The following is a 15,285-nucleotide window of genomic DNA, read 5'->3' on the forward strand; positions in this document are numbered from 1 at the left end:
GTACATCCTGGGGGAAGCATAACCCCATCTACCAGCAGCGGCATCTGTTTGTCTGCGTGCAGCATTCTCCTAGCTCCCTGTTGGGACAGTGGGAGTCAGAGCTGCAGCATGCCCGGAGCTGGTAGGGCACCTAAAAGGGGTGTCTCAGACAAGGGGAGCACAGACTCCCAGTCCCATATCTAGCTTGCTCCCCCCACCCCAGTGCTCAGACCCTTGCAAGCAGTGGGCTGTGGGGACATGGCCCCTGGTGCCCCCTCACCCTCCACAAGGAGCCGGGCGGTGGAGCGGTCATCAAAGGCATCACAGGTGTAGGAGTCCTCGTCTTCAGGGCCCACGTGGTGGATGATAAGCGTGCGGTAGCAGTCCAGATTGCAGATCTCGTACTTGTCACCAGCAAAGATTTCGGTGTCCCCACGGAGCCAGCGCACTCGGCCCCGGGCATGGGACACGGTGCACTCCAGTGTCGCCTTGTGCCGTGCCAGCACCGTCTTGTCCCGCAGCGGCTTCACGATCCGGATGGGCAGTGCTGGCAGGTGGGGGGAAGCCATTGGCATTTAAGTAGGCTCCCATGGGAACCCCATGAGCTGACCCTTGTGCACCCCAGCCTTGATGGTGGAGCCCAGCAAGCCCTTGCACCGCACACGGGTACCTTCCACCCACAGGTTGGCCTCTGAAACAGCTGTCCCAGCCACGAAGCGGATGAGTCCCTTGTCCTCAGGGCGTACACTGCAGAACAGCAGGAAATGACGGGTTCCTGGGGAGGGAGAGGCATAATCAAGGTGATGAAGATGAGTGCCCATGACAGGAAGGGGGCAGAAAGCCCCTCCAGACAAACTCTCATTGCTTGAGCCTCAAACCAGGTGTGGTGCCACCTGCATCCCCACCTTCTTGCCGTATCTTCACTGTGCTGGAGACCTTGATTTTCTCTCCGTCCCGGAACCACTCGCCCTTCACGTCCCCATGTGACGCCTCGCAGTTGAAGACAGCGTTGTCGCCCTCCTGCACCTGGGTGTCCTGCAGGTCCTGCAGGATGCGGACCTGGCGCTCTGCAGGCAATGAGCAGGGTGCCAGGGCAGCCAAGGGCAAGGGGGAGCAGGTGGTGTAGGGCTGGGGGTGTGCATGCCCCTGGGAACTGGGTGGCTGTACCTTGGACATGCAGTGTGGCAGAGGCACAGCAGTCACCCGCATCACAGGTATAGGTGCCGGCATCGGCCAGCTCGCAGTGGCTCAGTTGCAGGATGCGGCGCCGACCGGCGGAGTAGATGCGGCAGTTGGGTCCTGGCCGCAGCTCCTGTCCATCCTGCCCAGGGACAGCATGTTCAGGATTGCAGGCAGGCAGCATCCCGCTGCTTTGCCCCCTCCTCCCCTGGCCACAGCCCCCGCAAGTAGTGGGGTGAAGCAGGGAGGGCACAGCCAGGCACTGCTGGAGACGATTAGGGTGAACCCTCACCTTGAACCACTTCACCTCTGCGCTGGGGCGAGATAGCTCACACTCAAAGTTGGCAACCCCTGTCTCTGGGACTCCCAGGTCCCGCGGGACCCTCACCATAGTGACTGGAGGCTCTGAGAGAGAAAAACATGGGACAGAAAGGTTTGGTAAGGCAAAGACACGGGCAGGGATGTGGAGCTGTGCCTGGGGCATCCCAGCATAGGAAAAGGGTGACACTTCCTGTGGCACCACCATGAGCAAGCGCTCCTCACTGGTGTGCCAGGTGGCTCTGGACCCAGACCCTGCTCAGATCACATCTCCTCCCTGAGGACAGGGGGAGACCTGCCAGCATGTGCCTGAAGTGGCCAGCTCCTCCCTGGCATCTCTCCCAGGACAGAATGGCTGCAGGACAGGCAGTGTTGGTGCCACACACCCCAACGAAGCCTGCTGAGGTGCCATACCCCGCACAAGCAGACGAGCACTGCAGCGCAGGGTATCAGCAGTGAAGGTGACAGTGCCCGAGTCCTCCAGTGACAGCCTCTCTAGTGTCAGGCTGTGCCCACAGCCTGTGGTGCTGATCCGGCATGTGCTGCTGGGCTTCACCCGGATGCCATCCCGTGTCCAGACCCCGGGCACGCCAGGGTGGGACAACTCCAGGTGGAAAGTGGCCGCCTCCTTCTCAAAGGTCTCCACATCTGCCAGCGGTGTCTGGATTGATACCTTCCGAGCTGCAAGGGACCCATGTCCACGAGCTGGGGGTGCAAGCTCCACCTCAGAGCCCCCAGCTTCCCAGTCTGTGCTTGTTTTAGTGATCCTCTAAATCCAGTCCTCTCTACCAAGTTCCCACCCTTGCAACCCTGATGCCCACATTCACCTCTCTGTGAGAGAGTACCAGATCTGCCCCTCCAGCCTGCAGTGAAGTTGCAGTGGACAGGTGCCCTCCCCATTAAGATCCTTATCCCCATCCCCAGCGGGTACCATCCCCAGCATGGTACTCACGCTCCACACAGAGCTTGGCCTGCGTGCGGTCATGCAGGGTCTCACAGCGGTAGGTGCCACGGTCAGCAAGGCCAAGGCAGCGGATGGTGAGGGTGCGTTGGCACCCCACCTCCTGCAGCTGGTACTTGCTACCCGGCTGGAGGAGGACACCGTGCTTCAGCCACTGCACTTCCGCAGCCTCATGGCTCACTTCCACCTCCAGGCACACATCCCCCTGCTCCTCCGCCACCACATTCTGCAGCTTCCGTACGAACAGCACCTGCGCCTCTGCATGGCCCATGCACCAGGTCAGCAGAAGGCCCCAGGGCTGTGCACTGGGCTGTGCTGCAGCCGGCTCCTTTCCCCTCACCTTGCACGCTCAGCCGGGCTGTGCTCACCAGCCCCTCAGCGTTGGCAGTCACGGTGCCTGCGTCACCCAGCTGGCACTGCCGGAGGTGGAGGCTGTGGCAGAGCCCATGCCTTGTTACCAGCAGCCGCTCACCAGGGACCACAGGCTGGCCATTCATCTGCCAGGCCACAGCCACATCCTCAGGGGACACCAGGCACTTGAAGGTGGCATCCTCCCCTTCCAGCACCGTCAGGTTCTGCAGCTCTGTGATTATCTCTACCACCCTGGGGACTACAGCCAGGACATTGGGGCACAGCAATGGGGACCCTTCATTCTGCAGAACTGCTGAGCATCCCCACACCCTCCTTGCCATCACTGTGCTTCCACATCACCCCTATAGCATAGGGGTCCCAGGGTAGTAGCCAAGCCTCAAGCACAGCTCACCCTGCACCATCAGTGTTGCCAGTGTCTGATCATCTTTGGACTCGCAGCAGTACTCGCCAGCATCCTCAGGCTCCACGTGGCTCAGCACCAGTGAGCGTTCTCGTCCCTCTGCCATTACTTGCCAGCGGGGGCTGGGTGCCAGCACCCGCCCATCCTTCTTCCACACCACATCTCCCCGTGCCTTGCAGAGCTCACACCACAGCACAGCGCGCTCGCCCTGCCGCACCCGCACGTCTGACAGCCCGCGCAGGAACTTCACCAGCACCTCTGCACAGCCAAACCCCCGTGTCAGCTCCCACTGTCACCGGGGGGGGGGGGAGGGGGGCGTCCCGGGGTACCCCACTGCCCCTCCACCACTCACCTCGGACGCTCACATCAAACTGCATCTGGTCATGGGAGGAGAGGCAGGTGTAGATGCCAGCGTCCTCCTTGGCCACGTTGTGGAGGATGAGGCTGTGCACTCGGCCTTCCCGCCGCAGCTCACAGTGCTCACCAGCCACTGCTCCCTGTTGCGGGCCCAGCCAGGTGACATCAGCTCGCTCCATGGAGGTGACAGCAGAGAGCACGGCGCTGCCGCCCTCCAGCACCAGTAGCTTCTCCCGCTCCTCCCGCTTGTTCACGAACAGCACAGGTGCCTCTGTGCCAGGGAAGCAACAGGCTCAGCCATGACCCCACTGGCAGCACCGGTGTGGGATGGCTGCACAAAGCATCCTGGTGTGGGGCAGGGACTGTTCCTGTCCCCCGGCATGGGTGAGGAGCACCTCCAGTCTAACCTTTCACGTGCAGCATGAAATGCACCTCGTCGTCACCGGCATCGCAGAGGAAGATGCCGCCGTCACCCAGCTCCGCTTGCTTGATGGTGAGGCTGCGTGCAGGGCCCTCACTGCACACCAACATCCGCCCGCCCGAGAGCAGTGTCTGTCCATCCTTATGCCACCGCACTGTTGCCGTCTCTGGGGACAGCCGGGCCACCAGTGTCACACTGTCCCCCTCCAGCACCTCCAGTGGGCTCTGCGCCTCCTCCTTGTTGACAATACGCACGGGCTGGGCTGGGGGGCACAGAGGCAAGGCAGGGCTCAGTGGTGTCCCTGTGGTGCAGGGCAGCACAGGGATGAGACTGCTGCAAGCAGAGAGGTGGGAAGGCCCACAATGAGTCATTATGTGGCAGGAGGGCTGTAGGGCTGATGGGGGTCATGGTGGCACCAGCTGGGGGTCCTAGTGGGGAAGGTGTGCAGGCTGTTGGGGGCTGTCAATTCAGGGGCTCCAGGCAGGGACATGGCAGAGCCCATCACTCCTACATCCGTCCCTGCAGAGGCAGCTCAGCTGCCAAGCTTTGTCCATTAACTTTGGCGTGTTCCCCGTCCTGAGCACCTTGCTGAGGAGCTGAGAAACTCAGCTGTTCCCCTCTCCCACTCTGCCAACCCTCCATCTCCAGCTGATAAGAGTCCCAACTGAGTTCAGCCGTTGGCAGTCAAAGCAGGAGAAGCGGCGCCTGGGAGCTGGCCAAGGTTAAATTTAACCAGTCCCTGGCTGGGGGAGGAGGAGGAGATGTGTCTCTCCATGACCCTGACATGTCCCTTCCTGACCAGCGGCTCCTGAGGGGTTGCAGACAGGGCTCTCACCCTCCCCTGCCATGCTGCCACCCTGGCCTCTGCCATCAGTGGGTCACAGAGGTGTCCCTTCCCTTGCTGTGGCACAATCCCACCATGCTAAGTGTCCCCAATGCACTGAGCTTCTGCTGGCTCACCTGACACCTCCACATTCATCACCATGCGGTCGCTGGCAGCATCGCAGATGTAGTACCCTGAGTCACTAGGCTGTGCCCCACAGATGGTGAGCTGCCGCAGCACTCCATGGGCCTTGACCTGCACCCGCTCACCCGTCTGCACCTCCTGGCCATTCCGGAGCCAGCGCACAGTGGCATCAGGCTGGGAGAGCTTACAACACAGCACCAGGTCCTCCCCGGCCACTAGGCAGTGATGCTCCACAGCACCTGTGCTGCCCACAATGGTCACCCGTGGCTCTGGGACTGGAAAGACAGGCTGTCACCACAGGAGCAACAGCCTGTGCTGGGTGCTGCTATCTTTGGATCCTGTCTGGATGTCCTCTGGCTGCAGCTGGGCAGCACAAAGGTTTCTAGAGCCCCCGCTCCCTGTGTTCCCCCCACCAGCCTCTCCATGCTCACTGCCACCCAGCCCAGCACCACACCAGCCTGGTAGCAGTCAGGAACTCACCTTGGGTCCCTGCCACACTGGCCACCCCCATGGGACCTCCTGCTCACCTTCCACAGTGACAAAGAAGATGATACTGTCATCTCCGGTGTCGCAGAGATACTCCCCTGCATCCCTGCCCGTGGCACCCAGGACAATGAGGGAGCGTCGTGCCCCGTCCTCCTCCAGCCGCACACGTCCCGTGTCCTGCAGCTTCTCCCCATCCTTGTACCACTTCACCTCCCCATGGGCATGTGAGAGGTGCACTTCCAGCACCAAGTCCTCCATGGCCCGGCAATGTCGTTGTGTTGGTAGTGCACCCCTCTCCAGGATCCTGACCAGTGTGTCTGCAGTGCCCAACATCAACAAAGCAGAGGGCTCCAGAGTCTGTGTACCCAGCACCCTCCACCAGGCTCTCCCCCAGCCTCTTGCTCACCTAACACTTGGACAGTGAAGATTACTGTGTCATCAGTGGCATCGCAGATGTATTTTCCAGAGTGCTCAGGCTGAGCCATGGGGATGAGCAGGCGGCGATGGGCACCCTCCTCCTCCAGGACCAGGCTGCCTCCAGCCTCCAGCCTGACACCCTCCTTGGCCCAGTGCACATGTGCATCTGCACGGGACAGCTCACAGCCCAGTGTCACTGTCTCTCCCTGGGACACCGTCACTACAGGGATGGGTCTGCAGGGCTGCAGGATTCTCACTGGTGGCTCTGCAAAGATGATGTGGCTGTGATGCAAAGCAGTATGGGGACAACGTGGCCCTAGGGACACTTCTGCTGCCATCCCAAGGCAAGCATTCATGCTGGGTGGCCTAGGGGGTGGGCACCCACCAGCTTCATCACCATAGAGGAGCCAGTCCCCTTCTGCCAGGCTGGGAAAGACCTTGTGGCCAGAGTCCTGTCAGTGCCTCCCTGCTCCCAGGTCCCCACTGACCTGACACTTTGACATCAAAGGAGACGGCCTCATCCTTGCTCTCACAGATGTACTCTCCCGTGTCCTCCACGCTGCTCCTGGGGATGAAGAGGCAGCGCCAGGCCCCCTCCACCACCAGCAGCAGGTTATCAGTCTCATCCACCTCCAGCCCATCCTTGAACCATCGCACGGGAGCATCTGGCACAGAAAGCTCACACCGCAGCTCCACGCGCTCCAGTGGCTGCACCAGCAGCTCCAGCGAGCGCTGCAGGGGGTGCAGGATCCTCACTGGTGGCTCTGCAGGGGATGTGGAAGAAGGGTGTGAGACCTGCTCACTGGTTCTGTTGTCCCTACTTACCATCACTTGTGTCTCTGGAGGGCTGAGGGGGTGCTACAGCCTCCCACCCCTGTGCAAAGGGGCAGGAGCTGTCTGAGGACACAGTGGGCCCACAGTGCAAACCCATCACAGCTGAAGGGGGCATCCACCAGTCCCTAGGTAAGGCAGCCACACACCATCCTCTGAGATGCTGAGGGCAGGGAGCAGGGCTGCGACCCCACAACACAGAGCCAGGGCAGTGTTGCCCTCACCAGGACATCCCTGCTGTGCCACCAACCTGCCACTGAGACGTGGTAGGAAACAGACCCATTCCCAGCATTGCAGACGAACTCCCCTGTGTCCTGTGGCTGGGCACTGGGTAGCACAAGCCGGCACAGCGGCCCCTCCTGCTCCAGCACCAGGTTCTCTCCTGCCTCCACTTCCTCCCCATCCTTGAACCAGTGCACCAGGGCTGCTGGGTGGGACAGCTGGCACCACAGCTCCACACGCTGCCCTGCCACGTAGGCATGGGGGGCGTCCCTGTTGGAGTTGACAATCTTCACCGGTGCTTCTGCTGGGAGACACATGGAGGGGCTCAGCCATGGTGCTGGGTGAGCCCCACATGAGGACAGGCACTCCTCAGGCAGCTCACCTCTCACAGTCACCCTGAAGCTGGCGGCATCATCCCCAGCATTGCAGGTGTACATCCCTGAGTCGGATGGCACGGCTGTGGAGATGTGCAGCCTCTGTGAGCATCCCTCTGAGTGGATGGCCAGGACATCGGTTGGGAGCACAGCCTTGCCATCCTTCAGCCAGTGGACTGGGGCATCTGGGGGGGACACCTGGCATTCCAGCAGTACAGGCAGCCCTGCCAGCACCTCCTGCAGCTGCTGTGCCTTAGGCACTAGGGCAATGTGAACCTGCGGGGCTAAGAGGACCAAGACCCTGTGCCACATGGCCTCCATCCTACCTGTCCCAGGGCCAGCGGTCAGTGGGATCCCAGCCCTGCAGCACTGGTAGCTGAAAGGTGAGGGAGCACCAGGGCTGGGGTGTGAAGTGGCATAACCCATGGGCAGGCAACATGGCTGTGCCCTGGTGTGGGGATAGGCAGGGTTGCAGGAGACAGAGCAGCTGACCAGCCCCTTCACCATATCCCCCTCCAGCCCAAGGGCACCAGCAAGGAGCTGCTCACAAGGAGGTGAGGGGCAGATAAGATACTGCAGACGCTGGAGGGACAGTAGTGTGAGCAGAGGGAGCTGGGGCAGAAGAAGGGGAAAGGGCCATAGCTGTGCATCACACCCACTTGTCACGGTGATGGTGTAGAAGACAGAATCCCCTCCGGCATCGCAGACGAACTCCCCTGTGTCCTGTGGCTGGGCACTGGGTAGCACAAGCCGGCACAGCGGCCCCTCCTGCTCCAGCACCAGGTTCTCTCCTGCCTCCACTTCCTCCCCATCCTTGTACCAGTGCACTGGGGCTGCTGGGCGGGACAGCTGGCACCACAGCTCCACACGCTGCCCTGCCACGTAGGCATGGGGGGCCTCCTCATTGGAGTTGACGATCTTCACTGGTGCTTCTGCCAGGGAGAGACATGGGGCTCAGCCAGGATGTAAAGGCCAGACCCAGTGGTGCTGGCAGTCCCAGCCCTATGTGGTGCGATGCATTTACCAGCTCATTGCCTTTAAAGCCAGAAGGCATCACCTCATTCATGTCCCGCATAGCACAAACAGCTGGGCTGCCCTGACTGAGGATCCCTCTTCACCCATCATGGCCAGGAGGAACATAGACCTTTCAGCTGGCTGTAAATCTTTGCCATGCCCTCACTGCCATGGTACCTGAACTGCTCTGCCCTGGGACAGAGCTGAGGGATGTGAAGAGAGGACGCAGGTAGGCAAACACCTTGTTAGCAAGCCCCAACATTGCTACTTGCCATCTGTGGTGCTAGCACCAGCCCCTGTGGTGCTGTACCAGGGGGGCCCACCCTTCTGCCTGTTTCCCTGTTTTGGAGGCCAACAGATTCTGGCTTCTGTCTCTGCTCAGACTTGGCATTTGCTGACACTGCAGCACCAACATGTGGCTTGCTTGCAGCCAGCAGCCCCATCCCTCCGCCTCACTGGGACACAGGACCCCATGTCAGATCACAGTGCTCACTAAATGCCACCATTATTGGGTTACACAAAAAGTGCGTGCCACTGCTCACATCTTCAAGCAGACTTGAGCTGGATCTCTAAAGGCAGAGGGGTTCCCAGCACAAGTTCTAGGTGACCAGCCCTCCTCTATCCTGGGAGATGGCCAGGATGTGGCCCCTGCCTGCAGCAGCAAACACTACATGGCTACATGTGTTGTAGTGGGCTGTAGCTGTCCTGGACTCTACTGTGGGCACTCAGCCAGCCTGTGACCCTGGGTTGGCACAGGGCATACTCAGCGCACAGCAGAAAAATTGGTTGAGCACCAATTGGTTAAGCACCACAAATTGGTTGAGCACCAATTTGCCCTTCTCACGGCCCACAGCTGCCCCCCGTGCTGAGTGTCTAGGCTGCAAACTTCCCAGACAGTTTCCAGCCCTGCAGTGCACAACCGGCACAGCGCCAGTGCGCAGCATTCAACCTGCACCACACTGAGCCTGCATCCGCCCGGCTCTCTGATCAAGCACTCAGCAGTTGCTTCTCCTCCTGGGCCTGCTAAAAGCACTCACATCACTGAAGTGCTGCTGTAGATGTTGGACGGCACCGAAGCAAGGAAGGGGCAACGTTCCAGCCCTCAGTGGGCAGTGCAGCTCCAGTCCCACCGCCAGCTCTGAGGCAGCCCCAGTGCTTTGGCAGCTGCTGGAAGACCCAAAGGTGCATAGGGGTAGCCAGGCTGGAGGCAGCAGCCAGCAGGGGATAGCTGGGATGCCTCGGGGAAACCCAAGCATGCCACAGCAGCGCTGACTGCAGCAGCCAGCCCAGCACACGTGCCAGAGGGTTGCCAGCCTGAGCCTCCTGGCACCCACCCCCAGTCCTGCCAGTGACACTCATGGCCAAATCCTGATCAAACCAAGCCAGCCTCTCTAAGACCCTTCTGCCCAAGTAATACAAAGCTGCTCAGTCAAAAGGCTGAGCTTCAGCAGATGGTGCTCCCTCCTCTCAACCGGGGGAAGCCAAGCTCTCCATGACACGCACCACCACAGGGCAGATGATGCCTCCTGCCTCCAAAGCCCACACTGCCTGTCTGGCAGCAGTGATTTTGCCTTTATCACAGTAAATAACATCCCTTCTTCACCCTCCCACCAATCACCATTTTACTGACTCTTCCAGAATCTCTTACTGGTCATTCTATCTTCATGCCATCCTCTGATATCAGCTTCAGCCCTTTGCCACATATTAGCACTGTGGAGAGGCTTTACCACCATGGTCACGGAAGCTTTTAACTGGGCTTTAAGTCTGCCCTGGTTGCCTTCCTGTGGTTGTGGGACTGTGGGTTTTGGGGCCAGCAACAGGAAGTCTTTCACTCACTTTCAGCTTTCCTTATCCTCTGCCTCCCTGCTGCTCTGTGGCCAGGGCAGCCACTGCGGGAGCCATCCCCTGCTCGCACCCAGCAACCACCACCCAATGCTCAGTATTCAGGCAACCGCTGATTTTCAGGTCAGTAATTATCACTGTCCATCAGAGAGATGTCAGACCACAAGTCACCCCACACCAAGTGCCAATCCCATTATATTTAGGACCTCAAAGGAGGACTTGGTTACTGGCTGTGGCAGAAGTCCAGCAAACACACTGGCATGGAGGTGCCAGGTGCCCTTGGGTGCTTGAGAACTTCTGACTGTCAGAGTGAGCTGTCCCCTTTGACAGTCAGACTGTGCGGCTTTATGCATCAGAGCTGCTGCAGAGACCCTGACTGATGCAAGAGCATCTCTGATGAGACTCCCCAGAGCAGCAAATGACAGGAACACTGAGAGGAACACGTGCTGTGGCACCCTGCAATGCCAAAGAAAGTGCCCCAAAATGTGACCCTACCAGCCCTCCTGCATCACACCCACCTGCCACGGTGATGGTGTAGAAGACAGAATCCCCTCCGGCATCGCAGACGAACTCCCCTGTGTCCTGTGTCCGGGCACTGGGTAGCACAAGCCGGCACAGCGGTCCCTCCTGCTCCAGCACCAGGTTCTCTCCTGCCTCCACTTCCTCCCCATCCTTGTACCAGTGCACTGTGGCTGCTGGGCGGGACAGCTGGCACCACAGCTCCACACGCTGCCCTGCCACGTAGGCATGAGGGGCCTCCTCATTGGAGCTGACAATCCTCACTGGTGCTTCTGCCAGGGATAATGCAGGGCTCAGCATGGGCACCTGACAGCACCTTTCAGCTCCATCATGGGGGCAAGATGAGGAACAGGAGCACTGTCAGGAGGTGGAGTCCAGGCTCCCTCACACAGCCCCCAGCTCACCGGTCACGGTCACCACAAAGCTCATGGCATCGTCCCCAGCATCACAGGTGTATATGCCAGTGTCCGAGGGACCCGCTGAGCGGAGCAGCAGCCTCCGCACACAGCCCTCTGCCTGTACTGCAATAATGTCATCCAGGGGCACGGCCTCACCGTCCTTCAACCAGACAACAGGAGCATCAGGAGGGAACACCTGGCACTCCAGCAGCACTGGCAGCCCTGTCAGCACCTCCCGGAGCCGCTCAGCCTCGGGCACCTGCACGATGCAAACCTGCGGGGCTGAGAGACAAGGCAAAGGAGTAAGAAGCATCCTCGCATCCTCCAGCATGGGAGCTGCTGGTGCTCTTCTCCCAGCAGGACCCCAGGATGGGCGCCCCGCTCACCTTGCACGTGCAATGTGGCCGAGTCCCGCACACTGCCAGACACAAAGGTGACCTGAGCCCCGCTGTCAGCCTGCTGCACTCCCCGGATCAGCAGCGAGTGCTCCATCCCATGGCACCGCACACTGCACCGGCCGCCTGCCTCCTCCTTCTCCTCGTCCAGCCTGACACCATTGAGGAACCAGGTGCCATGTACTGCAGCTGACAGCTCCAGGGAGAACCACGCATCCTCACCGTCCTTCACCCGTGCATCCTGCAGACCCCTCTCCAGGCGAGCTGCTGGGGCTGAGCACAACCATACTCAGCACTGGCCAGCAGCATGCCATGGCACAACATCCTGGCTGGCCCTTGTGGAAACCTAGCTCCCAGGTGGGGGTCCTTAGCTTGGCATCTCACCGAGATGCACGGATCCAGGGAACTCCACAGGGCTGCTCCTGCCGTGCTCGTTGGCAGCGCAGATGCGGAAGCAGTAGTCGGCCTCGCGGGGTACACTGTCACCCAGCACCCGCACGTGGCTGGGCAGGTCGGTGGCGAGGCACTGCACCCACTCGCCTCCCGACGCCTCCCGACGCTCCAGCAGGTAGTGGCTGGGGGCACGGAGGTGGGCATCGGGTGCGGGGCACCAAGTCAGCAGGGCCGCGTTGCTCTCCACCACGCTCATCTCAGCTGCCACCGGCGCGCTCGGGGGGTCACGCTTCACACCTGCAAGTCACAGCCCTCACTGCCTGCTTGGGGACAGCAGTAAGGCTCCGGGTGGGGTGTCAGAAGGGCTCAGTGGGGCTATACAGCATGTTTCTCTGGGGAATCCTCTCTCTGATGGAGAGAATGGTCTTGGTCCCATGTGGCATAGTGCTGGTTACCGGGGTTTGTGAGTGCCCTGGAGGGCTGGAGCCTTGGAGCCCTGCTAAAAGACCATTTCCCCAAAAAGCCATTACAGTGTCATGTCCCCACCATACTGGGTGCCCATACCCGCCTCTCCTCCACATCAACCCCTTCCATGAATAGGCAGGATGGTGGATGTAGGACCCCTCCAAGCCTGGGGCTTACACTTGACCCGGAGCTGGGAGGATGTCTGTGACTCCCTGACAGAGAAGGAGATGATGCCTGCATCCTGGCGGGTGACATGCACAAGCACCAGGAGGTGAGTCCTGCCAAAGCTCTTCAGCACGGTGCGGGGGGACTCCTGCAGCTGCAGCCCATCCCGGCTCCAGCAGGTCCCCTCCACTGCCTCCTGTGTCTCCACACAGAAAACTGCATTCTCCCCCTCCATCACATCCAGCTTCCGTGGCAGCCGCTTCACAATCACCCCTATGGGAAGAGATGCATAACGGCTTGGGGAGGGATGCTAGGGAGCATCCCTGGAGAGGAAGGGCTCCCCAGGGTGGGAGAGAGTAGGAAGTTGAGGAGCAGCGGTGGCAGCAGGCGTCATGGCCAAATGGAGGGAAGGCAGAAGCAGGGAGCAGTGGGGATCCTGGCAAGGAGAGACAGGAAAATAAAGCCATGCCACAGGCAAGCTGACCCCCACCTCGGACAGAGACCTCAGCAATGCTGCGCCCCTTGTCCTTCATCTGACAGAGGTAGATGCCATCATCATCGGTGCGGGCATCACGGATGGTCAGACGCCGCACCACACCTTGCTCCTCCATCACATACTTGTGGCTGGGCTGCAGCTCCCTGTCCTCCAGGTACCAGGCAGTAGGGATGGTCTCCAGCGGCACCTGGCACTCCAGCACAGCGTCCTCCCGCTCTGCCACCTCCACATCTGCCAGCTGCACCTGGAACTGCAGCCGGTGCTCTGCCACCAGGAGAGATGGGTGCTGAGGGTGCACAGGGATCAGCACCCACCAGCAGCCCTGTGCTCAGTGTTTTACAGCTCACACAGAGCACCAAGCCCTTGGGCCTTCTCTGCTCTCCTCGTCTTTGGCCTGTATGGGATGGACACTGGCCCAAGAAGCACATCCCCCAGAGAGAGGGGAACGAGGGAATGGGCTGGGGAGACCCAGTGGTGCCATCAGCATCGCAGCAGGGACTTTTTGGGGATGCAGGAGCATGTATGCCAGCATACTGTGGCAGGCATCTCAGCGGAGGGCAGCAGTGGGGATGGCAGGGGATGCGCCAGGAGCTGGGTCACCCCAGCCGCTGGCTGTCCCCAGCTGCTAGGGCAGTTCCAGGGGCTGGGGCTGCTGCCAGCTCAGACGCTTGGAGCTGTGCCCTGCAGGGCTGCCTGCCAAAACCACTCAGCACTTCCAGGGGAATTTGTCACCAAGGCACTGTCCTCACCTCCCCACTCATGGCTGGACAGCCACAGCAGTCCAAAGATGCCACCTCTCTGTTTGCAAGGAGAGAGGCACAAGGGAAACATACCCCATGGGAGCCCAGCATTCACTGCTTCCAGCACCCTCGGGAGGAGCCTGGGGTGACCCCAGCTGCACGGGGCAGGAGGGAATCCAGGGTTTCTGGGCTCACACTCAGGTGCATCCCTGCCAGCTGAAAAGCCCTGGACCACCCCAGCACCCAGCAACTCTTGGGTGATTTCCTACCTTTCACCTGGAGCTGCACTGCGCTGAGGGTCTGGCCGGCAGTGTTGGATGCGGTGCAAACATACAGCCCCTGGTCCTGGGGTTTGCAGTACAGCACCTTGAGGATGAAGTAGCCCTCCCGGTCCTCATAGATGAGGTGCCTTCGGCCGGGGGTGAGGGGCTCACCATCCTTCTGCCAGATGATCTCTGGCTTGGGCTTGCCAGTAACGTAGCAGCGAAACTTGGCATGCTTCCCTGCGCTCACGGTGAATGCCTTAGCCCCTGGTACCCTGGCTGGGACCATGCCATTGGGCACCCATGTCTCTGGTCTCATGCGCTGTCCTTCTGCATGCCGCCGCTGCTGCTGCCGCTCTCCCAGCATCTCAGGGCCATCATCAGGAGAGCCATTGGGGAGGCTGTCTGGCAGTGCCTGGGCTTCCACCAGGAGCACAGCAGCTGCCAGGGCCTCCCGGAAGCCACTACGTGCACGGCACACGTACACCCCCCCATCTGGGGGCCGCACACCAAACAGCTTCAAGAAGTGCCAGTCCTCTGGCTCCTGCCCCACGGCGAAATGGCTGCTCTCAAAGAGGTCAGACAGCTTGTGACCGTCCTTCTCCCACTGCACCACTGGGCATGGCTGCCCAGACACCCTGCAGGTAAACATCACGTCCTCTCCCCGGCACACACGTATGGATGAGGGGGCAACAAGGAAGGCAGGTGCTTCACTGTCCAAGCATCCCTCCTCCTCTCGGGGCTCTCCCACCTCCACCTTGAGTGTGGCAGCAGCGTAGGTCTCGCCAACTTTGTTCTTGGCCTTGCACACATAAACCCCACTGTCCTGGGGTGTGGCACGGGACACCAGCAGACTGTACAGGTCCCCTTTGGCCTCCACATGGAAGCGGCCTGAGGGCTCAATTGGGATCTTGTCCTTCTCCCAGAGGATGCTCGGCCGGGGGTCACCTGTAATCTGGCAGCTCAGGACCGCATCGGTGCCGCTTTGCACCATGAAGGCACGTGGATAGGCCAGGAACCTGGGGGCTCCCTCAAACCCCTCCATTACCACCTCCCAGTGTCACTGCAGGCAGCTGGCTGGAGCAGCAGTGTGGATCATTAGCCTGGGGGGATGCACAGACCGACCATGGTGAGGGTTTCAGGCTCCATTATCGGGAGCACTGTAGAGCACCAGCAGGAAGGACCCGTGCCTGGAGTAAAGCTCCCAGCACAGACCCCATGCTGCAGGAGCACGACACTCTCTCTGAGCACCCCAGCCCCACCGGATATCCTATTGTCTCAGCCCAAATCGCCCATCCCCCAGCCCAGTCC

At 60.6% G+C, this 15,285-nt stretch overlaps 1 protein-coding gene across 1 annotated transcript; it reads right to left on the reverse strand.

The window, feature by feature from the left end:
• Nucleotides 1–69: 69 nt before the first annotated feature.
• OBSL1 (obscurin like cytoskeletal adaptor 1) lies at nucleotides 70–15,019 on the reverse strand. Its single transcript, XM_034061339.1, has 25 exons — nucleotides 13,981–15,019; nucleotides 12,966–13,235; nucleotides 12,488–12,748; nucleotides 11,837–12,142; nucleotides 11,444–11,725; nucleotides 11,064–11,339; nucleotides 10,659–10,931; nucleotides 7,944–8,216; nucleotides 6,939–7,247; nucleotides 6,346–6,621; nucleotides 5,847–6,122; nucleotides 5,482–5,757; nucleotides 4,948–5,229; nucleotides 3,974–4,249; nucleotides 3,562–3,837; nucleotides 3,201–3,467; nucleotides 2,778–3,047; nucleotides 2,429–2,695; nucleotides 1,891–2,157; nucleotides 1,451–1,563; nucleotides 1,147–1,300; nucleotides 885–1,046; nucleotides 650–754; nucleotides 260–526; nucleotides 70–77 (listed from the first exon to the last, which is right to left on the reverse strand). Exons 1-25 carry the CDS (start codon nucleotides 15,017–15,019, stop codon nucleotides 70–72), a joined length of 6,831 nt encoding a protein of 2,276 aa, XP_033917230.1.
• Between the last annotated feature and the right edge of the window lie 266 nt (nucleotides 15,020–15,285).

This window comes from Melopsittacus undulatus, chromosome 4, assembly GCF_012275295.1.
Source record: "Melopsittacus undulatus isolate bMelUnd1 chromosome 4, bMelUnd1.mat.Z, whole genome shotgun sequence".
NCBI classification, from domain to species: domain Eukaryota; kingdom Metazoa; phylum Chordata; class Aves; order Psittaciformes; family Psittaculidae; genus Melopsittacus; species Melopsittacus undulatus.